Source organism: Triplophysa dalaica, chromosome 5 (genome assembly GCF_015846415.1).
Source record: "Triplophysa dalaica isolate WHDGS20190420 chromosome 5, ASM1584641v1, whole genome shotgun sequence".
Lineage (NCBI taxonomy): Eukaryota > Metazoa > Chordata > Actinopteri > Cypriniformes > Nemacheilidae > Triplophysa > Triplophysa dalaica.
In genome coordinates, this window is record NC_079546.1 from 11,036,038 (window position 1) to 11,062,579 (window position 26,542).

At 37.8% G+C, this 26,542-nt stretch overlaps 1 protein-coding gene and 1 long non-coding RNA gene across 6 annotated transcripts in view; both read left to right on the forward strand.

The window, feature by feature from the left end:
• Window positions 1-15,703, forward strand: part of LOC130421265 (thyrotropin-releasing hormone-degrading ectoenzyme-like) — a 97,296-nt gene extending 81,593 nt beyond the window's left edge. The window contains 11 exon segments of the mRNA XM_056749062.1: window positions 2,707-2,717; window positions 2,720-2,794; window positions 6,140-6,273; window positions 6,394-6,449; window positions 8,045-8,192; window positions 8,319-8,416; window positions 8,577-8,684; window positions 10,651-10,818; window positions 13,009-13,149; window positions 13,334-13,415; window positions 14,064-15,703. Of these exon segments, the coding sequence (XP_056605040.1) occupies window positions 2,707-2,717; window positions 2,720-2,794; window positions 6,140-6,273; window positions 6,394-6,449; window positions 8,045-8,192; window positions 8,319-8,416; window positions 8,577-8,684; window positions 10,651-10,818; window positions 13,009-13,149; window positions 13,334-13,415; window positions 14,064-14,207 (1,165 nt within the window). The 3' untranslated portion in view covers window positions 14,208-15,703.
• Window positions 15,704-16,399: 696 nt separating this feature from the next.
• LOC130421035 (uncharacterized) overlaps window positions 16,400-26,542 on the forward strand; it is a 133,429-nt gene continuing 123,286 nt past the window's right edge. For 3 of the 5 annotated variants that reach the window (XR_008906747.1, XR_008906749.1, XR_008906748.1), the window contains exons 1-6: window positions 16,974-17,675; window positions 18,068-18,128; window positions 18,366-18,390; window positions 18,483-18,656; window positions 18,792-18,861; window positions 22,131-22,298. This is a non-coding gene — a long non-coding RNA (uncharacterized LOC130421035). Of the gene's footprint in view, window positions 16,538-16,973; window positions 17,676-18,067; window positions 18,129-18,365; window positions 18,391-18,482; window positions 18,657-18,791; window positions 18,862-22,130; window positions 22,299-26,542 lie in introns of those variants that run through there. The other 2 variants (XR_008906750.1, XR_008906751.1) reach the window with 2 other exon arrangements.

A 26,542-nucleotide genomic window follows, 5' to 3' on the forward strand; every position in this document is an offset into this window, starting at 1 on the left:
GTGACACCTCCAGGCTTTGAGACAGCATTGCAAAAATGTGCAGAAAACCAAAAAAACTGCAGCAGCAACAAAAGGTAAAAGTGAAGGTCAGTTTGAATATATATCACACCGTCTGTTTCACGCACAATGCCATGTGATAGAAGGATATGCAAATTCTTCACAAACTCTTTCGTTACGCAGATGTTGAGCTAGTTTTTCTCTGCAGGGGTGATGGATCCATTAAAGCGACAGTTCACCCAAAAATGGAAATTCTGTCATCGCTTTCTCACCCTCTAGTCATTTCAAACCCTTTATGACTTTCTTTCTTCCACAGAACACTAAAGAAGATATTTTGAAGAATGTTGGTAACTGGCACCCTTTCACTTGCATTGGTTTTGTGTCCGTACAATAGAAGTGAATGGGTGCCAACGCTGTTCAGTTACCAACTTTCTTCAAAACATCTTCTTTTGTGTTCTGCAGAAGAAAGAAAGTCATGCAGGTTTGAAATGACAAGAAGGCAATTTTCATTTTTGGGTGAACTGTCCCTTTAATGCCTTCACTGTGTGACATCCTGCCCATCCTGCAGAGTATACACATCTTCTGTCGATTTGTTCATGGTCTCAGTGGCTTAAAAGAATCTCCTCATGATTGAGATAAACTCTTATGCAAGCCTACAGAGCACAAATGTTAAAGTGGTAGTGCCTTTAAGAGCGAAATTCTTCAAGCCCGTCACACAAGATGAGCCACACAGTCCCAAGTGGCCCATTATATGCAACTAAAACCAACAGTCCCGAAAGAGATTCAAAGATGTCATCACACCAGTACAGAGGAACAGACTGTGATCTCACAACCAGTGACTTCTAAAAGAAAGAGGAGACATCCGAGTGCACAATGAAGTGCTGTAGATAATAAAAGCTTCATACTTGTTTTCGCTGAGGCAAAAGTTCCTGAGGGATGTAAATAACAATGATGATAACAGACGCCATAAACGAACACAAACATTAGCCACCAAATTACCAAGCTGTGGAGGACTTTCATTTTTTTTAGATTCTTCTCTTGTTCATTCCCACTGATAAACACAGATTTATGTATTGTATCAGTGTGTGATTTTATCTCAACACATACACGCTTCTGTTATTATTAACATCCTCATTTACTACAGTATCGCTCCATCAATCATATGTTAATATGGTGTTTTCAGCAGGCTTCATAATGCTTAATATTTTCCCAAAAGTGTTCTTGGTTTTGTTAAACTTCCTCAAATTGCATTCCTGAACACCATGCTGTATGTTTTTAGCATATCTCTGAGCCTCTATGGCAGGGTTCCTCAACATTTTTGACTCCAAGGCCCCCTATTGTATTCAACAATATTCAAAGGCCCCCCTCCAACTCACAAAACCACAAATATTCTACCCAATATAATATTTTAGAGCTTAAAGGGATAGTCTATCCAAAAACGAATCTGTCATCATTTATGGGTTGTTTCAAACCTTTATACAATTCTTTGTTTCAATGAACACAGAGAAAGATATTTGGAAGAATGTTGCCAAGTTTCAGTTCTGTGACACTGTCCACTACCATAGTTGGAAAAAATATTGTACGTTTTATTTCTGTTGAACACATAATGAGATATTTTGAAGAATTTAGGAAAACAAAGTGTTCTTTGGCATCTTTGACTACCATTTAATTCTTCCTACTATGGTAGTCAACGATGTCTCGGAACTGAAAATTACTGATATTCTTCCAAATATCTTTTAGTAGATGTTGACATTAAATTTTTGGGTGAACTATCCCTTTAACATTAACTTAAAACACTTCATGACAATAATAATATGAATTTTGTTTCTTTTTAGTATTTTAATGCTCATTTTAAAATATTGGTCATCTCCCGGCCTCTTGGAAATCAGCTGGGACCCCCTGTTGAGAACCACTGCTCTAGGATGTTTCAGTAGTTGCTAGGCTTTTCTGGGCAGTTGCTTAATTATTATTTACTTGTCGGTTTCCAAAGAATCCATCCCTTAAGATTTTCACATTTCTCCCCAACGATCTGCATGAATAAAAAATGTCGTTCAAATGTGTTGGCAGAATAACATGTCGCATTTGAATACATAGGTAAGGGTTTCGGTCAAAGTCATGACACTGTGTTATAGTAAAAGTGATGCTTGTGTTAGCAGTTGGTTTGCTCAATTCATGCTTGCTGACAGCTGGCCACACCCTCCTGAGTGTCAATCATTTTAACAGGCTAAGAGGTTGACATCCAGTGTGACAGCTCTCAGAAACGGTCTTGCTAGATGTGTATTCATTCCTAGGGATGGTCTTACAAGCACACACACATAGACAAAATGAGAGCACAGACATGCGAATCAACATGAAGTGTCTGCACAAAACGTGACAGCTTGTGAGAACCAGGAAATGAAAGTGTGTACGTGTATGAGTGAGACAGAGTGTGATAGAGAAATGAATTCTGGGAAGGATGAATGTGTCTTACTTGAGTGTTGAGGTTCACAGTCATCAGATATTTCTGATGTATTCACGGTATCTGCTGGAGCTAAGCTAGAGATTATATTGTTTGTTATATCCTATTAAGTTGTCGGAGTTTTACATTTCATACGGTTTATTTCACAACAACTGCTACACACATGTATCTGTACTGTATAGGTGACTTTTAAACCTCTGAGAGCAAGCATGAGCATTTAATCTCTTATTTTTGTGATTGTGTCATTTCAGCTTTCAGTGGCAAATCCCCTGACGCTCACATCGGGAAACTCCAGTCACATATCAACAGAAAACACTATTTGGGTCTCTAATCGAACAGGTATGATACACAATGTGTTATGTTAGGGACAATGTACAGGCAGCCGGTTGTTATTGCAGAAATAAGCCCTGACAGGTGATCGGACACTGTATCACACTGAAGGGGCTTATTTCGCGTTAACAGCCCGCTGCCTGTACATCATCCCGGTAATTACACGCCTACTTTCCACATGAGGAAAAAACTGGACATGAAATGTGAATTTGAAATATTTGAGTAGCTCATTTTTACCGAATGCCGACCTTTCGCCAGGAAAAGCAGTTTCCTTTCGAGTTTTAAGGTAAGAAACGGCGTTCAAATGTAACGAACAGGCGATTTGGTTTAATCATTTGTAAATATAATGTCATATGTGTTATTGAAAGACATATTTATATTTCATTTGTCAAAAAAAACTGTCAAAATGATTTGCTGCATCCGTGTTACCGTGTGTAATTAGTGTTGAGAGGTTGTTATCTGGAAATAACGAACCTGGAAATGTCGCGACTGGCCAATCAGAATCAAGCATTCCAACGAGCCGTGTAAAAATAGCCCTTTTCACACATACACACATCTTTAATTGGACATTTTCCAGTATGAGAAATAGTAACATATGACAGCAGTTCATGACAGTCACAAATTTTGAATCTATTAATTCATGTTTCTCCCTTTTGTTGTGTCACTCAGGACGACTTTCAGTATACACACAGCGAGGTACATACAAGGTGACTCAGCCACCGCTAACCCACACCCTAATATCAGAGACGCAGAGGCAAATTTTGCTAAAACACACGTTTTTATATATTTATAAATACAGTATGAAAAGTGCTTTGTATTAAAATAAATTAGATTACAGTCGTGCTGTGTGACATGAAAAAAGATGTGCTGACCGACACAAAAAAGGGGAAATTTGTGTCTATGAATATAAAATCAATAGATTAAATCACGAGTTGATGGGTTGTTTGAACATTTTTATGCATCTTCTACGCCCTGTCAGTAGTGTAGTTTAAAGTTGTTTCGTATGATGTCACTCGTTGAAAAGCATCTGCTTGGATGTAAATGGTTGCCACAACCATAAAAAAAAACATCAACAAAAATAAGCGTACATTCAGATACAAGGTCATGACCGCTATGTGTTTATGCACAACGCTGAAGTGGGCGCAGCTGTTTAAGGAAACTTCAAAAAGACATGACAGAGTTTATCTGTATTTTGGTGCTGGCTTGAGAATGTGAAATTCGTTCGGACGGTGCTGCGAAAATGGGCTTAAGCGATACCTCCATCTTTTCCATTTCTGTACCGTGAGCAGTGGCGAAACTTTGTTTAATAATGTGGTGGGGACAAAGACGACACAAAGAATGCTTTAATAAATTGTTTCTGTAATAACTCGTTGGGAATATTCATGGGCGTCACAAGCGCAAAAAATGTAGGTGACCTCCTCTAGAAAATGACGGCTTATGCATTCGCATACGTATGAATTGAAGTCAATGGAACGAAAATTCAAGTCAAGTCTTGCCAGTAAAAAGATGAAACATGAAGCATATTCGCATTATAACCGGAAGGGTCATTCTGGGAAGGACTTCTGTATGAAAGCTGGTAGAGATATACTGTATGTACAGTGTTTTCAATTTCTTAAATTTGGAATGTACTCCCACCAGTACATTTATGTATTTTGTTTCTGGGTGGGTTAGAGCTAAAGAGAAGCAAGGACTCCCAATATGCACTTGCATTAAGAACAAAAACAAAGTAAACAGGAACCATCCGTAGGGGAATTAACACTCCGCTTGCTAGGATAAGGGATTCAGGAAGTCAGACCATTTGAGCGGAGTCGAGAGAGCCACGGGACTAACCAACCGACATGAACAAAATACTGTTCTGAGCTGGCACTATAGAGAAAGCATGGAGGTTAAATAGAGAAGAAAGTAAGGAAGGCAAGCGGGGCTTGAACTAATGGTCAGGTGACTGGAAAGGTGAAGTTAAGATACACAAAAGGGAGAAAAGGACAGCAAAAAAGGCTTGTGCTCAAACCAACACCAAAAAAACATGTAAACAGATTACAAATAATAAAACAGAAAACAACACGCACACATTGTACTTTTTGGTACGATTCCAATTTGTGTGAATTAGCCCCAAACAATACGAATTCCCATGAGTTCCCGCTGGGAACACAAAACAACACAACAAGGTTGACAGAAAAGAGCGCAGCAGGAAAACAGAACCATGCTTTCTCAGACACGCATAACACATGCACGAGTGTCAGAATCCCAACACCAGAAAGCAAACAACAACAGAAGTGTCACAATCCAAACACCATCCTCTGAAACAAATCACCAGATGCCACAGAAGTGTCACGATCCTTTCACTAAAAACTAAAAACAACCTCGACAACGTGACTAAATCACGACAGCTTCTCTATGAAACTTTCAATGCTTTTTTCTTTAATCCACACATTTTTCTAATAGTTTTAAAATCATATTTAAAATGCTGAAAAATAACCCTGATCAGGAAAAAGCGTTCTTTGGTGAATTGGAGTCAATAAGCGGGTTTCCATCAATGTGGTTTTATTCTCATTTTGAAGTCCCGCATTAGAAACGAGCGGCGGAAGTGCTAAATTTCGAATTTGCATTCTTAATTCACTAAAACGTTTTCACGCTCGCTTGAGGTGGTTTTTAATTCATGCAAATAATGGGAGATGCAAACGCATTTTGACGAATAATTCCTCCAAAGAGTCACGTAACTGCATTATGAGACGGCCTAACCTGACTAACCAGATTCCTGATCTTCTTACACAGCATCAGAAATGTTGTTATGGTCACTCTTAAACGCCTGAGCAAAGTCGTCAAGTATTTCTATAATTGCCTCTTGGAACGGTAACGACTGTGTTTACCAAACGGCCGGCATCCACAAAAGCAACGCTTTTATTGTGTTTCATAATCGTTTGCTTGCGCAAGTATTATTATTATGTATGAAAATTATTATCTTCAGTGGCTTCTCTTACTTTTTTACTGATATTTAATTGCAGTTTATGAGGTCGTGACGGTTGAATAGTTGGATGGAAACAGTGCTTATTCCCAAATGTTTAATGCGATATTCCAATTTCCAATTCGCAACTTTGGATGGAAACCCTGCTAGTGAGCAAACAGAGAATGTAGTGTAGAAGGTCCATTTATATAGTATGCATTATATCACAGATCTGACACATCTGGTCGCAGATGTTTGGATAAAGCATGGATCACGTTACACTTTATAGTCCTTGTGTCAGCTGAGAGCTCACAAGGTCGCACTGTTATATTACAGCATATGAACGTAGAGAAAACTAAAATATGCCATGCATCACAGAAATTTAAAATGCATCATTTATTTTTCATTTATAGAGATGCACAGAGTTGGGCACATGGATGGAGAGACGTGGTTACTGGGTAACATCAATCAAACAGGATACTTCAGAGTGAATTATGACCTGCACAACTGGAGACTTCTCATACAACAACTCATGACCAACCCAACGGTACATCACCCACAATTCCCCCTTTCCTCTTTTTCTCATCTGATTCATCTTTCTTATCATGTGTTTTTTCCTCCTTCTATTTATCCTAATCAGTCTTTTTATAAACGTGTTTTTCTGCAGATCATCTCCGTGGGCAACAGAGCAGGTCTGATAGATGATGTCTTTAACCTGGCAAGGTGGGTTCTGTCTGTCACATGGCTCCTCTGAACACAAACAAAGTATTAGAAATCTTATCACTGGACTGTCATGAGGGGATTACTGTATGAAAGATACAATAATAAGGAATTGTGACACAGATGAGTCGAGAACAGTCGTTCAGAGTTCGTCAGAGGCTTTAAAGACCCACAGGCTGCCAAGCTGCCATTAGGCCCTTTGAGAACAACGGCTCTCCCTATGGTCCTGTTTAATACCCAGATAATCTTAATGAAGTCATAATTGGCTTAATGAAACCAAGCATGCAGAAATATTCAATAACCGGAGGCTAAATGTGACGAAGACTGACTGATTTATCGTGTTTTTTAACTATTTAAATTTTAAATACTTCATTATTACTGATGAATGTTTGGAATAATTTAGTTTCCAAGAATAGGACGAACAACTGCTCGTCTGCGCCTCGGCTTTGCGTAGATTTTAAATTCGAAGCAAATGAGAAAACTGCAAGATTATACAAGTTATCCTGCTCTGCTAAGCGTTATTGACCACTCCTGTTCATCATAATGCTCATGTTGACTTGAGCAGAACAAAGTAATGTATATTGGTTTGGAACAATCTGTGGGTTAGTAAATTATGACATTTTTTTCATTTTGGGATAAACTATTCCTTTAAAAGTATATTCAAATACAGTCTTTATCTTGTACTACATATCAACCATGTCAGTAATGCTTAAACAATTTAAGTTAAAAAGTTACACAATTTTCTTTGTCACGCCTGTTATGGCTTTGGGTTTGTATACTGTAAATTGTCTAAAAATCATTGGTGTTTCAATCTGTGACTGACACAAATGACCTGGATATGTGACCCATGAAGCTGTTGTAATACTGTGCTACACAATCATTATCACACAATTATGTTTGATGGATTTTCTTATCTGTTACATAACAAGGTCATTCTACACTGTACCTCCCCCAGCATTTAGAAATGTCAAAAAGCTTTTCATAATTTGGTTGTTTTATGCGGGACAAGTTATGTGGTGAAGTTGAATCAGGGATTTGATCAAACTCTGATTAAATATGAACAATAGTAAGCACCACCAATAAAAAAACCTTTGATTTCATGACTCTAGGAAGGTCTCTCCGCTCATGTTTTCCTCCAGGTATAAAGGCCACCTGTCTTTTTCATCACTCATGGGAAGGTTAAAGATGTTTCTAAAATAGCTGATGGAAAAAAGCAAAGGTGGGAGAAGTGGAACCATAAAAAAATGATGTGTATTTCAAAGGCTGCTGTGCTTAATTGTGTTCACAGTCTTATTTAACCAGAGGACAAGATCATCCAAAAAATACTGCATCGAAGATTTCATGTCCTGCTGTTAACGGCATTCGAAAGGGTTTGATCTGTGCTGTTAGTGCTCATTGTGTCTGTGTTTTCAGAGGTTTTATGGATTTATACAAAGTGAGACAAGACTGCAGCTGTACAGGAGAAGCTGTTTTTGTTTCTTTCAGCATATTACGATTCCCCACGCAGTCATAATGTGGCAGTTATTCCATTCTAAAAGAATAACGACAAACAAAAAAGGTCTTTCCACTCAGTCTTTTTTCATCTCTTTTGTCTCTAGGGCGGGCTATCTGCCTCAAAACATCCCTCTTCAGATCATCTCATATTTGTCTCAGGAGAGCGAGTTTCTGCCCTGGCACGCTGCAAGTCGAGCTCTTTACCAGCTGGACAAACTACTGGACCGAACCGAAGATTACAGCCTCTTTAGTGTGAGTGTGATTTCTCCTCATCCAACTCGTACAGACACATTTTTTGGCTTGTTGGTACAATGACAGCATTACTAATCACCAAATTTGAGGGTCGAATATGAATATCTCGTTCTCTTCTCTCATCAGGATTATGTGCTGAAACAGGTGTCACCAAAGTACCACAAGATGGGCTGGCCGACCACTTTCTCCGACGGCTCCTTCACGCAGGCTGCTTATCAGAACCAGTGAGTTCAGCTTAACTTTCATCTTGAATTATTTATCATGGGTATTTACTTTTTATCAAGAACTTTAAGCCTGGCGTATTTCATCCTAAAGATGAGATGTTGTAAAAAATTCTTCAACCTTAATTTTTTCTAATTGCTGGAATCTTTCTTTTGTCCTCAGAGAGTTACAGAGAGAGGTGATCATGCTGGCGTGTAGCTTTGGAAACAAACACTGTCACCGTCAAGCCGTGTCTCTCATTTCAGACTGGATTTCCAGCAACAAGAACAGGTGAGGACATTTTAAGTGACACATACAGGTTGTCACAATAGCATCATCCCGTGCCATAACTTTTTCTTGTACCCACTTGTTTGAATGACATCATGGAGTTGCAGATGCATTTGTCATTTTGAAAAAACATGATAAAGCAGTGACACAAATTACTTTTCTGTTGAGAGATGTGTAAATATTGCTGATGTGGGGGTAGCTGTATTACACGTATTCATGCCAACGAAATTTGTTCATCTGTTTAGTTTTTCCACAATCATTTTCACGTCACTGTCAAACGCATCATATTACCGACAGAAAATGAAGACCGTAACCCTCAAAGTGACAACAGCCAATCACATTGTTCTCCGGTCTTGCATGAACGCAAGTGGACAGCGCTACACTAGGCTATTTAAGTAAGCCGATCTGATTGGGTGACAGCTGCGTTTGTGCTTGGAAAATTTTGAAATGTTCAACTCCTTCCGCGAGCAACAACAGTGACGCGACACTGACGGACCCACAATTCAGTTCGGCAATGCCTGAAGTCAACCATTTAAAATGAATGAGAATCGTTAACGCCTGTGTGAATGCACCGTAACAGAGAAAACATGATTGTTTTTATATTTTGCTACAACCGTACCCTAGGAGTTATTTCAATGTCACTATGCCAAACCTTTTCCATATTCCTCTGTTTACATATATACACACACAGACACACAATTTTGCGAAACACGTTTGCTTGCTTAAAATGATGCTCTATTTTCTTGCCAAAACATTTCTGTCTGGATTATCTTTTGAATTGTAGTGTGTTTTCATCTGACCTGGAAGCATAAGCTTTGATGTGTCAAATGTATTCTTCACTGTCATTTCTTCATAGGTGACCTATGGACCTGCTGGGATATTAAAAATGTCTATTCAATTTAATATTCAAGGATGATCGCGTCATAAAAGAGGGATATGTTTGACATTTATGTCTGTAATGTCACAGGAGTGACCTACATCATTTATAAGAAGCTCCAGATACCAAATTTTAAATGGACTGAGACAAAGACTAAACCAATATATTTATGCCAAGTTTATGCCAAGTGTGCTCATGTAATAACACCCTTTTATTTTAAATGTGTCACTTCAATCTTTATTATAAAAACGCCTAAACTTCTAAAGTAAGTTATCCGACTTCCATTGTGCCTTAGGTTATGTCACAAGCATTTGACAAATAAAGTTTGATTTTTAAATGTACTTGTTCATCCTGTCAGGTAACCAAGCAAGACATCAGTTTTATTGTTTGTGGCACAATCTACTATCTTTCACAATCGGTTATTCTATGTTTCAATTGGTGTGATGGAATATTATGTCTTTGTGGAAGATCAGCTCTATATCCAAACTCCCAGAGGTTTAAATGGATCATTCAGAATCAGCAGGTCTTTATTGCTTTGTTTGAGCAAATCATAAGTTCAGTCACTGCAACGCCACAGCTCCTCCAGGGGTTTAATGTTATATCTTCTTATTCTTGTATGAATATTACATGAATTGACTGTCTTCATATGGCTGAGAGCTTTTCTCTCTGTTTAAGGTCTGCTGTTGACTGTTATTGTTTTTTGTGATGTGTCACCAGATGATGTTATAGGTCCACAGAGAGTTCTCACTCATAATCCCTTAACTGTATATTGAACTGTGTTCAGCGGTGTGATGATCTGGGTCATATTTTCACCACTTAAATTCTGACCTCAAGGAAAGATGCTGTTTAAAAGCATGCGATCTCAGTGGTATAACAAATGTTTTATGCTGTAACAAAATGTACTTTATTTGGTTGATGCGCACGTCTAAACCCAAAGGGAAAACATATTTCTGACCGCAGAAGTCCATTTGAGCCGTGGCTTAAAAATCCTGTGTTTTGAATCGTACAGGACACGCAAGCTTGTATTTTCAGTGTTAAAATACATACATGTTGTGTTCATATTAATGTTACAGTTGTTGTTTTGTCCTGCAGGATTCCACCTAACGTGCGGGACATCGTGTACTGCACAGGCGTGTCTCTGATGGACGAAGACGTGTGGGAGTTCATCTGGATGAAGTTTCACTCCACCACCGCCGTCTCTGAGAAGAAGATTCTTCTGGAGGCCTTGACCTGCAGCGACAACATCTACCTGCTCAACAGGTGTGTTAACTGGTGTTCATCTCCTTGAAACGGATTAACCTCGTGAATCCATTCATCCAAGCAATTCCCTTTTTCCCCACATAAATCACTCCAAATAGTAGAGCTGCACTGATTCACACATTGATGGTACAGGAAAAACAATAACCAAAGTAGGAGATTTTCTGGCAGACCTCTATGGCGCTCTTAATCCTTTCCATGTTAAAAAGTAGAATGTGGGATTATGATGGATTGTATTTTATCCTGTACATAGCAAACAAGGAGATCCAAGAGCCCATACATATTCTGAGTCAATTTGTACGGTACGTTTCCAATTCATTAAAGGGATAGTTCACACAAAAAGAAAATTCTGTCATGAATTGCACACTGTCTAGTTGTTTTAAATCTGTATACATTTCTCTGTTTGGTTGAACACAGAGAAAGATATTTGGAGGAATGCTTTTAACCAAACTGTTCATGGAACCCATCAACTACCATAGCAGGAAAAATGACAATGGTAGTCAAAAGTGCCCCAGAACAGTTCGCCGCCCTAGATTCTTCAAAAAACTTCTTTGTGTTGAACAGAACAAAAAATTATAACATATTTTTTCCTACCATGGTAGTCAATGGGGTCCAGAACTGTTAGTGTACAAGCATTTTCCCAATTATTGTTCTCTGTGTTCATCAGAACAAATTTATACAGATTTGAAACAACTTAAAGGTGTGCAAGCACTTCCAGTTGTGATGTGTAGAATCTCTGGTGCAAGGAGATATGAACAATGAACTAAATAGAATAAAAGGGGTAATTGTTGGCCAACATATTAAAAATATACACACTGAGAGTGCAAATTTAAAATACACATTCAGACATTTCTCACCACTTAAGTTGTCTTACTTTACAACATCACCTGAAGTATATCAACAGTGTGCAATGTTGCGATGTGGTAATTCATAATTCAATTAAAAAAAATGAACGTAAATGTCCAAATGAAAATTCCATGAAGCTGGATGAAAACAGTCCAAACTTTGTAGGGCTTCCTAATGATAAGTCGCAACTAATCATAAAAAAATTCTACTTTACTAACAAGAATTAATAACTCGCTAAGTGAAAATCTGCAAACTATATAAATATATTGCAGTATGACTTATTTAACTTATTTAATGTAAAATACGGTATTTTGTCGTATTAGCCGTAGTATTTTGATAAACTGTAGTATGTACCTTAGTATTTTTATATTACCGTAGTACTTTAATATTTACTATGGAAAGACTGAGAAACATAAGAATTTTACAGTAGTAGCATATATACTGCAGTATACTTTTAAATGTGAAACCTTTTTTACTGAGTCACTGAATCGTTCTACTGATTCGTTCAAAATGGCTGATTCCTTTTACAACGAAGTGCATGAAACATTGATTCATCCGAATCATTCAAGACACAGATTCATTTCGAAATTATTTTTTGCATGACCTAATTGTTTAACAGAACGTTAATAACTTGGGGTACTGCAATACTTTATACGTTTAAAAAAAAATAGAGTGGCATCGGCAGTATTCTGATGCCTTAGATGTAGCACTGGTACACCGCTCAACAACACCAACCTTTGTCACAATGACTATAATCTCCATGATGTTTAAAACGAGGCGAAAAAAATAAATCAACCCAGAAAAGTTGGACAAAAGGAGAGACTCAGCGTGGCAATTACTCCACATGTTATTGGAAATTGAAAATCTTGCACACTGCGGCTTTATGTGAAATATGTCGCTTTTTTATCTGCTTGACATTTCGCACCAATTTGAAGTAAATGAATCTGTCTGCATTCGAATTGCTCTTCTTGGGTTAGTTACGTAATGAAAAATCCAACGCGGGGTATTAAAAACACATTTTGAACAACTGTTTTGCAGTGACTCATATACCGAGGGAACAGAAAAGAAAGATATGCTTTTATTTCTTTCTTTTTAGATTTCAGACCAGTTCTGAGCAGATTCTATTTAATTAAAGGTATAAAATATAAAAGTCAATGATAAAATGTCAGACAGCCATAGATGTGTTCCGACCCTTAGTCCTTAAAAAGAGCACTGAAAAGGAACTGGCCGTTTATTTAAGTTTTATTTTTGCATTAAAATGAAATTAAAATAGATTACAGACTTACGTAATACGTAATTTAGAGTGTATTTAGCATCTATACCTTCTATTTGTTTTGTTCTCTACAGGCTTCTGAATCTGTCTCTGTCCTCTGACATGGTGCCGGATCAGGACGTGATCGATGTCATCATACACGTGGCTCGCAATCCACTCGGAAGACATTTAGCATGGAGATATTTCAGAGAGAAGTGGGACATATTGAATTCCAGGTGAATATATCAGATAGAACAGCTTTGTCCATTCATCCCCTTAAGTTTTGATGTTAACATTGTAATAAGATTTTCATCAGATTTTTGTCTGTGGCTTGGTGAGGCAGGTGGCATATATATATATATATATATTTGCCCAACAGTGCAGTGCGATAACAGTGAACATGATCTTTCTGGTTTGCAGGTACGGGGAAGCTTTATTTATGAACTCAAAATTAATAAGCGGTGTGACAGAGTTTCTCAACACAGAGACCGAGTTGAATGAGGTGAGTCTGAGCTTATACACCCCGAGGCAACTTCAACCCGAAACATACCTGTCAATCAAATCAAACAACCAATAAACAATTGAAAACTCTTTATGGATAATTCATGTTTTTAAAAACGTTAAAAAAAGGAAAACCTTGGTTTGAGGACCATTTCTTTGGGTTATTTTCTCATTGTAAGCTCTATACTTCATCATAGGAAATGATAGGTATATTCACTTATTCAAATTAATTCAGCTTCAGTCCCAAAGGGCCTCACTTCAGCATAGCAGTTCAATCATCTCACTTCAGCATAGCAGTTTCTCCTACAGCTGACGTCAGCTTCTACAATTGATCATTCTTACAGAGATACAGTAGTACAAAACCCCTTAGTGTTTCCTTGAACACATCATTATCATACTGTCATTGACAATGAACTGCTGCCAGAACACTTCATCCACTTTATGTGAAACACAACTAAAAGATTTAGACAAAAATACATTTAAGCTGGTTTGTAGAGCAAAATAAAAAATAGATGCTTTAAACTCATGGTATTGTTAGTACAGGTTATTTACTTTAAGGCGCATGGCTTACTTCATTATCATGAAGCCTGTTGTTATCTACTAAATTACATGTCAATCATTCCCGTGTTGTTGTTTCTCTTTTTTTTAGCTGAAAGAGTTTATACTGACCTGTGGGGGAGCGGCGGCACCTGCGTTCGCTCGCGCCTTGGAGATCATTCAAGCTAACATTAAATGGCTCACGCTCTTCGAGCATCAGTTCTACCAATGGCTGCGCAAAGCTCCCGATGGATAACATAGCGTTAAGCATCGAACACTTCAGTAATGTGGAAGCTCTATCAGACATTTTCAGGCCAGTGACTTTGGAAGACTTGAACGTTATTAAGAATAAAACTTACATTTTGGGACCATCTGTGGAAGTGAGCTTTTATTTCAATGCTGTTTTTAAAGCAGACAGGCCCTGGCCGAGACCAAGATGAAAGGATTAAAATGCAAAAGGTCATCTGTCCAAAAGAGGATATGCGCTTGAAACGGGTGTGTTGATAAAAAAATCTTATTTTCACATTTGAGTTCTTTATGCTTTGCCATGTATATTAACAATTAGGTTGAATCACATTGCATTGTTGTCTTAAAGGGACATTGCCAGAACAAAAATTGTCGACCCCAAGTCAGTGTTTTCCTTTTCTTTTTTTAATTTTTTTAGTGTTAACTATGACACAACGCCCTGCTGCAAGAATGACCCTGGCAACTTTCTGACAAGATCTGCTCACAACAGGTCATGGTCACACTGAAGAAATCTGATTGTCCTGCTATCTGGTCCAAATGTTTTCCTCAGCAAAAGCAAAATCACAAATCAACTGCCAATTGGTATCCATGATAATATATAGATGTTTTTCTTATTAAATCAGACCATGCACATATTCATAAGTAATAGCACGTATACTTTTTCCAGGAAGTTACACATATTCATATTTATAAATTGCATACTAATTCAGCCCGTTACAAATATTTATGTTTGCATGGGACTGCCGTTATAGCTTCATGCTGATTTGATGACTAAATGGGACCTTTATATATAGTATACGTGTCATTTATCATCATAAATTCACATAAAATGAAGAGAGGAGTTGTGACAAAACATTCAGTAGGAGTGAGATCCATGAATTTTATCAAGTTGTTTTGGGTCGGCTAGTGTGACCTCGACCTATGTACAGTAACACAACCACCTCAATTGGCACCATCTCAAAGCCCTGCTGACCATAACACTCCTGTCGCTGTTTTGAGAAGAAAGAAAACTTTATTTTCCTGATAAGTGCTTTGCTTTGCTTGCACAGTTACACAGTTATTTTTCTTGATGCTTATATTTTGTACAATAAAAAAGAAGGGCTTACCTACCAAGATCAGACAGTTAAATAAAGATGACTGGAGGTAAAGTGTGAATCCAGAACAGGTACTTGTCATTTCTGCTGAACAGGCATTAGAGAAGCAAAAATAGTTGTCATTTCTACACCAATTTGTCTGATTAATGTTCAAAGCCAATTGAAGAATTCTTAAACGTGCCTATATATCTGTTTTCTATTGTCAATAGTAGATTGAGTGAAAGGCAGTCTGTAAGAAAATAACTCTTTAAGCCATACTTCAAAGCAGTAATTTTTATCGGTTTGCTTTGCACATTTCTTCTTGTAGATTTATGATTTCAGGTTACAAAAATGTGCGTGAAAAAAACAAATGAGCCAAAAATAACTGTGCAACCAGTGCCTTTTCTACCTTAATCAATCTCATACTAGAACGACTGGCAGTGCCTTAAATAAACTTGTAACGAGAATTCACAAGATTTGTTGTCTGATTTTTTAATTCTTATCAGAAAAAGACTTCACGTATAGTCCTGATGCATCTGAAAAAGATAAAACATGAAGAGTTGAACAACATAAAGCAAGAAAATAAGGAAAATGACCAGAAAAAATTATACAGTTAACCAAATAAAGTTGCCGCCCGTAGTCCACGCTCAGTCCAAAAATCATGCAAATCATATCTGCCAATATCGATATTATTAAATAAATCATTGTATCTTGTAGTTTAAAGTCAATGGCGTCATAACCGCGTTCCCCTTTGTTAACGCCTTTACTGACGTAGAAACCGTATGACAATGGTGGACAAATGCGGAAGTAGTGTCTTGTTTCGAGCAGTCACCTATTCATGGACCACAATTATTCGCAACAATTATAAAACCTAAAATGATTTCTTGTTCCCGTCTGATTGATGGCAATCAGCGGTGGAGTGAACGACAAAGGATCCCACCACTCCACGCTCCTTCATAGCGTCATCACGCAACGGCATTGTTGTTTTGATGGTGCGCCCTCTCGCGGCGGTTTTTACAAACTGCACCTTTAAGGTTCACAATAGCCTTAGTTTCAATTAACATTGCACTACTTCTATTTTGTGTGTACACAAACAAAGGGCAAATTTAAATTGCTTTATTGGACATGGATATATTTTTATTAATTCGCTTATTCACATGTTCATTTTCTAATTGTTTTAAATTTGTTTTAATGTTTAGATGGTTTATTGGACGCACACGCCTTCAATTAACTTCCGGTCTGTGTTTGGTTAACCATCTGGATTGTGGTTAGTAATATAACAATTGATTGTATTATTGATTTCTATGAATATTACTTTCTATTAATAATTTGTAGAATATTATTAAATTGTATTGTATTAAAACTACTCGACAGTCAATTAATTCCTCGCGGCGGTCTACCGGAAGCTAAGTTTGGGCAACATAACGATTGTTCATGTTGTTAAGCAGTGAATATAATTAACTTTAGTACATATAACTATAATATAATATATTTTATGGTTAGGTTTATTTCTGCAGTCGTATGATTTTAAATGATTACAAAGGAATAACTTTTTTCTTTTCACCATTTTTTACGGTCAATTTTTCACAAATGACCAATCATCATATTAATTGAAGGTAAATCTGTAGCAGGGACTGTTGCTCTTTTGTCGACTTTCAGCTTCTTTGATACTTGTAGTTGACTCTGGTTGTGAGCTGTTTGTGTAGTTATTTCGTAAAAAGAGGACTAAATCATATTCACCGATAATAGCAGCACCTTGTTTAATACAGGAGGGAGGCAGACGGCGCCATTTTGCGTCTGCAGTCATCTGACACTCATCCGGCTTTAGTTATTGCACGCATACGAACATAAATAACAACAAAAGAAAAATAACCTTGTACATAAATGCCATAATTAGCCCTAAGTACACACGGTCTTGAAATACATTAAACAAACTGATAACACAAAGAAAGCTTAATATCTCCGTGCATAATGCAACATCAATGTGTTAGCAACTTTATAATAATGTGAATAAATGTTTATGTTTATAAGCTTTACGATCATTTGTGAATTTTTTTAAGAGGTTTTATCTCCTTGGCCTTGTTTTTTTGTTATTTTTAATGCAACGCTGAAGAGTTGGATGATCGCGTCTGCAATAATTTGTGACGTAAACATCGACGACAGCGATGCAGTAGGAACACAAACGTTCAGTTGTCGTTGGGGCTCGTGAAAGTTTAAAGTGATTTGCCGAGTTTTGTGTAGTTTCGCTGTTTCCAAGTGTTCAGATATGAACTTCTTCGTAGCAAAGTCTTCATTGTTTGCCCAGCCAAACTCTGGTCGGCTAACACCAAAGTCTTCCTCCGTTTTAAAGAGAGGATTCGACTGTCTCCATCGACAACCCGAGCACGAGACAGCGATGAAAACCTGTAAGTTATTAACAGCTCAAAACATGAAGTAAGGCTCACATCCTTCACATTTCAGCTTTGTTTAAGTAAAGCATTGCTAATTTATTTTAAATGCACTGAATAAATGATCATTTAATGGTTTAATGGCTTAATGACATGAATACTTAATAAGTCATGCACACTAACGTCAGTGTTTCAACTAACGTCATGCATTCAAATAGACCACATTTTATGACACATATTATTATTATTGTTGTTATTTGTTGCTGTTGTTTTGGCTTTTGGATGATTTGAAAGTTGATTTAATGTTGACATTCCTTGGCTTTCTCACAACTGACACTTCTTGACAATATGCTGCTGTGCTCTTTTAATCATGTTGTACTGTTACTGTATGTTTATGATGTGTTTTTCAGTTAAAGGTCCAGATGGGATGCCCCGAAGAGCTGACAGCGAGTCTTCTGTGGCGATTTCTGGGTAAGTACAAACCAAGCTTCTTTACAGGGTAACAAAATGTATGTACAATCAACATAAAGAATCTGTTTAAAGTCTAATGAACTGTAACTGGATTTAGAGACAGATTATTTAGGTTTGGCCATGTTAATTCAAATAAAATAGAAATGGTGCCTTGTCCTTAAATGTTTGTAGAAATAGTTTTTAACAATATTGTCTATGTGTTTATAAACCTTCATCTCTTCCTGACACTCATCACAGGCGTCACACTTGTGATATCTCTAAGGTAAGATTTATAACAAATCCCTCAACATAGTTACTACATAAAAGTACATTTATCCTGCGCATGCATTATTTCACTGTTTGATGTATTTACAGAAAAGTCGTAGATGCTGATAAAGAGGAGGATATTACGTGTCCAGACAGCACGTTCTTTGAGGCGGGCTGCCAACAAACCTTAAGCCACTCGAATATCCCAGACCTGCTCTAAAATAGACGTGCCCAAGTTATTTCAGTACGGATTCATCCTGCGATGTGTCTGCTCTACCCTCTGTGAGTCCCTTAAATTTATGTTTTTTAGCTTAAACATTTCTAATGTTTGGTTAAACCATGTTAATGAAAAAAATGATGCCAACAGCAATTGTTTTGTGCTTGAATGATTTTACAAGATTTTAAATGTATTTATAGACTTTCAACTGCTCCTGGGCATGACCTCGATGATCCAATCCCCAAGCGTCGCTGTTTAGATACCTCACAGGTATTTTAAAACATAAGGAATGTACAGTAACTATAGCCTGTTGCTAGTAGTGTGGTAAATTAGCATTATACTGTAAGTCTGCTGTTGCGTATCAGTTGAAAACAAGTATTTCAAGATGTAGGTTTGTAAATGAATGGTAACCGTACATATTTAATTATATTCAGGGGTGTATTTAAACTTTTCATGCACATAGCACTGGTGCTACAGAGGTTTAAAGTTTTGTAGCACATGCCAAACAGTTGCAGCACAAGTATAAAACGTCTGTTGTCATCATTAAACATACGCAGTTCATCAAATTAATAGGCAGATAACTGAAAAATGACATGTATGTTGCATTCAGATGGATTAATTAGGTACATATAATTTTTATTTTATCAAAAAAAAAAATCTTTTCTTTTAGACAATATAATATTTGTCTACATAAATTACTGTAGTATATTATAGTATTTAGTACTAAAGTAAACTGTAGTCAAATCCTAGATACTATAGTGTTTTTGTAACTTACTATTCTATACTACAGTGTTTACTACAGTTTATCAATTTACTACAAGGGTACTTCACTTTTCTATAGCAAATATTCATTATACTACAGTATTTTTTCAGGTTACGAGGACTACTATTTTTTATTTTGAGTTTTGACGTGTGTTTGACGATAGCTTTACTCAAACAGTCGAATGCTCATAAAAAAAACTCTCAGAGCAACTCTGTAGATTAATTTCATGTGTTAATATCCTCATACAGTGCAGATGCAGACAAATAAACGAGTGTCACGCACGTGTAGATCATTCACTCCGAACAGCCAGATGATTTATTTAAATAACAGTATTTCACGTACGCTAGTTATATGAACTCAATGCAACCGAAAACTTGCCAAATCGACTAAAACTAAGTGAAATAGCAGTACACACACAAACACGCAGCTCTGTTTAATGCAGTATACATTCTTACAGTCAGGTCCATAAATATTGGGACATCCACACAATTCTAACATTTTTGGCTGTAACACCACCACAATGGATTTCAAATGAAACGAACAAGATGTGCTTTAACTTCAGACTGTCAGCTTTAATTTGAGGGTATTTACATCCAAATCAGGTGAATAGTGTAGGAATTACAACAGTTTGTATATGTGCCTCCCACTTGTCCATGCACCAAGTTATGGGACAGAATAATAATCATAAATCAAACTTTCACTTTTTAATACTTGGTTGCAAATCGTTTGCAGTCAATTACAGTCTGAAGTCTGGAATGCATAGACATAACCAGACGCTGGGTTTCATCAGTGGTGATGCTCTGCCAGGCCTCTACTGCAACCGTCTTCAGTTCCTTCTTGTTCTGTGGGCATTTTCCCTTCAGATTTGTCTTCAGCAAGTCAAATGGATGCTCAATCGGATTCAGGTCAGGTAATTGACTTGGCCATTGCATAACAGTCCACTTCTTTCCCTTCAAAAACTCTTTGGTTCCATCTGCACTGTGAAGCGCCGTCCAATGAGTTCTGAAGCATTTGGCTGAATATGAGCAGATAATATTGCCCGAAACACTTCAGAATTCATCCTGCTGCTTTTATCAGCAGTCACATCATCAATAAATACAGTAGAACTAGTTCCACTGGCAGCCATACATGCCCACGCCGTGACACTACCACCACCATTCTTAACTGATGAGGTGGTATGCTTATGATCATGAGCAGTTCCTTTCCTTCTCCACACTCTTCTCTTCCCATCACTCTGGTACAAGTTGATCTTGGTCTCATCTGTCCATAGGATGTTGTTCCAGAACTGTGAAGGCTTTTTTAGATATCGTTTGGCAAACTCTTATCTGGCCTTCCTGTTTTTGAGGCTCACCAATGGTTTACATCTTGTGGTGAACCCTCTGTATTCACTCTGGTAAAGTCTTCTCTTTATTGTTGACTTTGACCACATATACCTACCTCCTGGAGAGTGTTCTTGATCTGGCCCACTGTTGTGATGGGTGTTTTCTTCACCAGGGAAAGAATTCTTCGGTCATCCACCACAGTTGTTTTCCGTGGTCTTCCGGGTTTTTTGGTGTTGCTATGCTCACCGGTGCGTTCCTTCTTTTTAAGAATGTTCCAAACAGTTGTTTTGGCCACGCCCAATGTTTTTGCTATCTTTCTGATGGGTTTGTTTTTTCAGCCTAATGATGGCTTGATTCACTGATAGTGACAGCTCTTTGGATCTCATCTTGACAGTTAACAGCAACAGATTCCAAATGCAAATAGCACACTTGAAATGAACTCTGGACCTTTTAGCTGCTCATTGTAATTGGGATAGTGAGGGAATAACACACACCTGGCCATGTAACAGCTGAGTAGCCAAATGTCCCATTACTTTTGGTCCCTTAACAAGTGGGAGGCACATATGCAAACTGTTGTAATTCCTACACCGTTCACCTGATTTGGATGTAAATACCCTCACATTAAAGCTGACAGTCTGCAGTTAAAGCACATCTTGTTCGTTTCATTTGAAATCTATTGTGGTGGTGTATAGAGCCAAAAATGTTAGAATTGTGTCGATGTCAATATTTATGGACCTGACTGTATATATCTGGGATTACAGTATTTAGGATATTAGTTTCTTTGTTCTGTTAAACACAAAAGATAATATTTTGAAGAATTTAGGAAAGCAAACTGTTCCTACTATGGTAGTCAATTACGGCCAAAACTGTTTGGTAACAAGCACTCTTACAAATATCTTTCTCTAAGTTCATTACAACAAAGAAATGAATCCATATTTGGAACAATTTGAAGGTTTCCAGAGTAAATGATGACAGAATTTTATTTTTGAGTGATTCTTCTCTCTGATGTTTGAGAACTTGATTATCATTTTCTTGTACTGAACATTTAAAGATGGATAGATAAATCAACAGATAATGTTTACATCACGAGTTCCCATGAAGCATTTGTGCCTACATACCAGTATTGCTTTTGAGGATGCTGCTGTTGTTGGGGAGAAGATGGAAGTGTGTGTGAATTTAAGCGAGAAACAGCTAATCTCTCTTTTCCCTATTAACAAATTGAGAGAAACTAAATCCATAATCCCAAAAAACAAATTTCTCTCATTCAGAAGTTACATCTAGAGAAATAGGCTACATCACATGTCTAAAATGTAACATTAATACTTGACATCAGTGCTGCATTGAGCCCTTGAGCATCTAAATGTGCAAATGTTCTCAAATTTCTACAGAAGATTCAGAAGAATTTACACAGACAGATTTTTGACACTCATTTTGGGTTATTTGTCTGTTGACAGACTTTCTGCAGTCGGGACACAGTGAAGCTTTTTGAATCCTGTCTGAAAATGCTGTCACGTGATATTCCAGCCTGCAGAATGCCAGTAGCCTCCGTCTTTGCTTCTACTCATTGTCAAGGCTTTATGGAACACACTGATAAAGCACAGCTGTATCTCGTATAAACTAAGGTAAGAGGCGAACGTCATAATCACAAATGTCCAGTTTTTTTATTAATTAAACTGTGTCCTTCAAGGTAGTTGAAGAAAACCTGACCACCCGAAGGCCCAGAGAGGTATTGCAAAACGTCGTAACGTGCAAGCTTCAATACTTGTGTGTACGCGTACAAGTCGAAAGCAGTATTCTTTGCAAGGCTGTGCGTTCCGCTGTGCGCGGAAAAATAAGAATGCCACAGGCTTAAGTAGTTCTCAGGATGTTGCACTTAAGAGGTGTCATTCATACTGACATTCGGCATGTTTCCACTTTCATGCATCAAATTGTCTATTATAATATTTTTGTGTCCTTGTTTCGTCCCGATTCATCTCTCATGTGTTTTGACAGTTCTACCATAACTGCATAACAAATTGTCCCCATCTCTTTTGTGTCTAATTTACGCACATCAGCAAACAGACTGAAAGTTAATTTTCCAGAGCAGAAGTTTTCATAAATATATTGATGTTTTGAGGCAATTAAAGGCCTTGTCTAAACGTCATAGCGATCGCTTCGCTTTTCAAGCCAGGTGACTATGTCACTAGTTTATGAAAGCCGTTGTTTTCAGAATTGTGCTCATGTTCTGTAACCTAATATGTTTTGTACTAATTTAGCATTACAGATTTTACAAGTGGCAGCTCAACTTTAATGGTTGTTTTATCTTCTTTTTTATGACACAGTTAAAGGCACATTTCATTCTCTGCTTTGATTGTCTTTCATGTTCGAACTGTATTTTTATGTGTGTGCTAACCATCTGCTTTACGTGCGGTGACTAGTTAGAGAGATGATAATTGAGAGATGGTGAGAGTAATTGACAATAACTGTCATTTATATTTAAATCCTTACGTGGGCTATGGAAGAACTGGGAAACAATCTGTTCTCAGTGGGGACAGAATTACAGTAGTAATCATGACGTTAAAATGTTTGCAGTTGTACAGAATAGCCCGAGAGGGGAAGCAGACAGACGTTGTCTGTCTCTTATTTCCTGTGTTTTTTCGTGGTCTCTCATTAGATGAAGGGTTTGTCAAAGCAATATTGCCCTGGAGTGCAGGAGTGCAGGGCGCAGTAGAAATGCAGGCTGTCAAATGAAAGTTGAGATATTGGAAAGCCATTAATTTACCTCGGGCTGCTCTGTATGCTTTACTTTGAAGTGCACAAACAACACACTACAGTTACACTACTGAGAAATGTCCTGCCGATTCTCGATTCACAGCGCACCTTATACAGTAACACGTCCTCAGAGGAACAAAGAAGTGATGAAGCAGCCCCTTTCAGGGCTCTAGAGTGCGACTAATTTGGTCGCACATGCGACCTTATTTTTCAATGGTGCGACTTAAAATTATCAGAGGTCGCACCGGTGCGACCAGCCATTCGAGGGGAAAAAAGTATCCGCAACTCTGAAAGTCTTCCTGTGATTCAATAACAGACACACATTAGACCCATATCGTGGTCTAAACCAATCAATGATAGTGAGGGGCGGAACCCCCTCTGATTGGCTGTGGTCCAGATATTCCAGCACGTGAGTGTACCAGAGGTCTCGTTAACTGAAAATTCTCTGTCATTGACGGATTTTTCACCCGTGACGGAAAAATCTGATGGCCGTCCGTTCTTTTTGTCGGATTACAATGAGGGCAATTTGTAAATCCCCATTTCCCTTCAGCGTGATATACTCGAAACGCAACCTGCGTGTTTTCACCTGTTATTGTTACTGACTTGACATACGCGTCGGATGTCGCGCTGGGACGCGGGAAAGACAGTTCACCTATCCAAGTAAACCACATAACATGAAGAATGAAGGAGTATTAATGCACATTTCGCGCCAGTCCTGTGTAAACTATGTCACGAAAAGTTTTTTATACAATGTTTTCGTGAGTTGACAGAGCTCCCAGTCTGCAGCACCAGGAGTTATCACCGCTCCGCTCCTCACGCGAGCCGGACCGCGATCGCAAAACATACAAGAGATGATCAAAAGTCTAGATAAACACACGATAAACAACGTAAAACTTGCTTCACTGCTTATTATTTGTTGTCCGTAATGTTTGCTAATTTCTTGTGTAGTGATAATCTCAGAGCTCTCGTTCTTTAAATGTGCGCTGCACCATTTTCATCACTTTCGTTTTATTCAAACGGTTTTGTACAGTATTTTTATAGACTTCAACACTAGGATTTTTTTAAATAAATTGTTAACAGAGTAAGTCTCTCACCACTGGAAAGTGACTTTTTCTTGTGATACGGGACTGTTGTGCCTTTAATTTCATCATTGACCTTTAAACACGATTTACTCCAAATTCCGTTCCTAAAAATCACAGCGCTTCAGTCGACATCAGCCGTAACTTTTGTTAAATACACAAGATATGAGCAAAATAAAAAGTGATTTGGGAAGGGCTTGAATATGGTATCAAAAACTGTAACGGCTTTATTGGGCATTCGGTTGTATCACAATACAACAAGTTCCGGGACGCCAGTACAGCGTGATGACGTCACAAACATACAAATTAGCACCTAACACCACCTTGAACCATAGTGATGGGTAATGACAGATTATGACGGAGTTTTTACGAGCATGTCAGTCAAAATTACGGACAAAAAAAACACTAGCGCAACCTCTGGTGTGTACGTTTGAAAATGCGTGTGCTGCAGTGAGACAGAGAGGTGAGGAGACTAATGCTGTTAGTTAAACAGAGTGAATGTAGAAGGGGATGATGAGAGAAGATGAAAAGAACAATTCACAACTTTTTCGTAAATAATGTTAATTTAAGGCCTGATCCGTCCAAAAATCATAAGCAATGCTCCGACACAGAGCCTTCAAGCATTGGTCCATTTATCTTTAGATCTTTTAAGTTTAAATTTCACTTCACTGAAGCACTTTAAGCACCAACACTTTTTCAGTAAATTACCTTTCTTGTAAATTTGTGCTTCAAATAAAGAACTTAATGTTGAACATTTGGACCCATATGGACATTAAACAAAAGTGAACTGGTCAAAGCAGGTAAATGTTAAATGCGATGCGGTCTAAAATTTGGGTGCACCTAACTTTTGTGCTGGTGCACCCAAGAAAAAAAGTAAGGCGCACCAGTGCAACCAGTGCAAAAAGTTAGTCTAGAGCCCTGGCCCCTTTGATTACCAAAAGTGCTTTTCACTCGCATTCTTTTTAATAAGTGATTTCGCAATGCAGCTCAACACTTATAGTTCTCAAGTGCCTTATCTTAATATAGGTTTCCTTATTTAATAGGTTATACTGTATGTTCCTGTATCGGTCGTCATCTTCAATATGAGCAGATGTGTGTAATGTGAATCCATTTGTCTCGGTTTTGTCTCAGTATTTTTACTGATAGATTTGGAAGTACATGGTAGTCCAGCTGGGATGTCAGCTGGGACAAGTTTGACAACAGTGCACCCCCTGTTTGTACTCGAAAATATCTGCTTACATTAATACATGGTACTTTACAGTGTTCTCGTGAATGATCTTCACTTTTATACCAATCTGAATCTCACTGTGAAGTTAAAGAGAGCTGATCTGGGAACAGAGGCACAGGATCAAAAGCATGTTTGTGAACCATTTAGTCACAGCAGGAGTCCATAGTCATTAGCCATGGTGATCTCAAAGAGACGACTGTTTACAGAGCAAAGGATGAATTACACAAAATTATGATTTATTTCACAGCTCTTGACACAAGTTCTTAACAAGAAGACCAAGAACTGGGCGGGTTTCAGTTGTCGGCCCTGTGACATCATCAAACCCAATTCATTTCATTACATTAAGCAACTGGTGGCGCACTGCAGTCTGCAATAAGATATTTACCTTCCTGAGTTTAGACATCGTTCTCAAAAAACACACTTCTATGTAATAAGATTAGTCTTGGAACAAGGAGCTATGAATAAAAAAATCAAAATAAGCTGGAAGGACTAATGATGCAAGTGCATTTTATGCAAAATAACAGAAGGGAGAGAGGAAAACAGGAAACCAAGCAAAGATTCACCAGTAAAGCAGTAAAAAAGTCTGGATAAAAAAGTGGACCAGGAAACAGGAACCAAGCAGAACTATAGGGTTAACATAGCAAATATAACAGAATGTTTGTCTTTACCTCATTCTTGTTTGTTCTGGCAGTTTTGACAGATCAAATTAATGTGCAGATCTAGACTTGAACAAAGTCTAAAACGGTTTCTGTTGCTGGTGGAATTTCTATTTTGTTTGTTTTTTGCAATTCCAACCTCTGTTCGAATC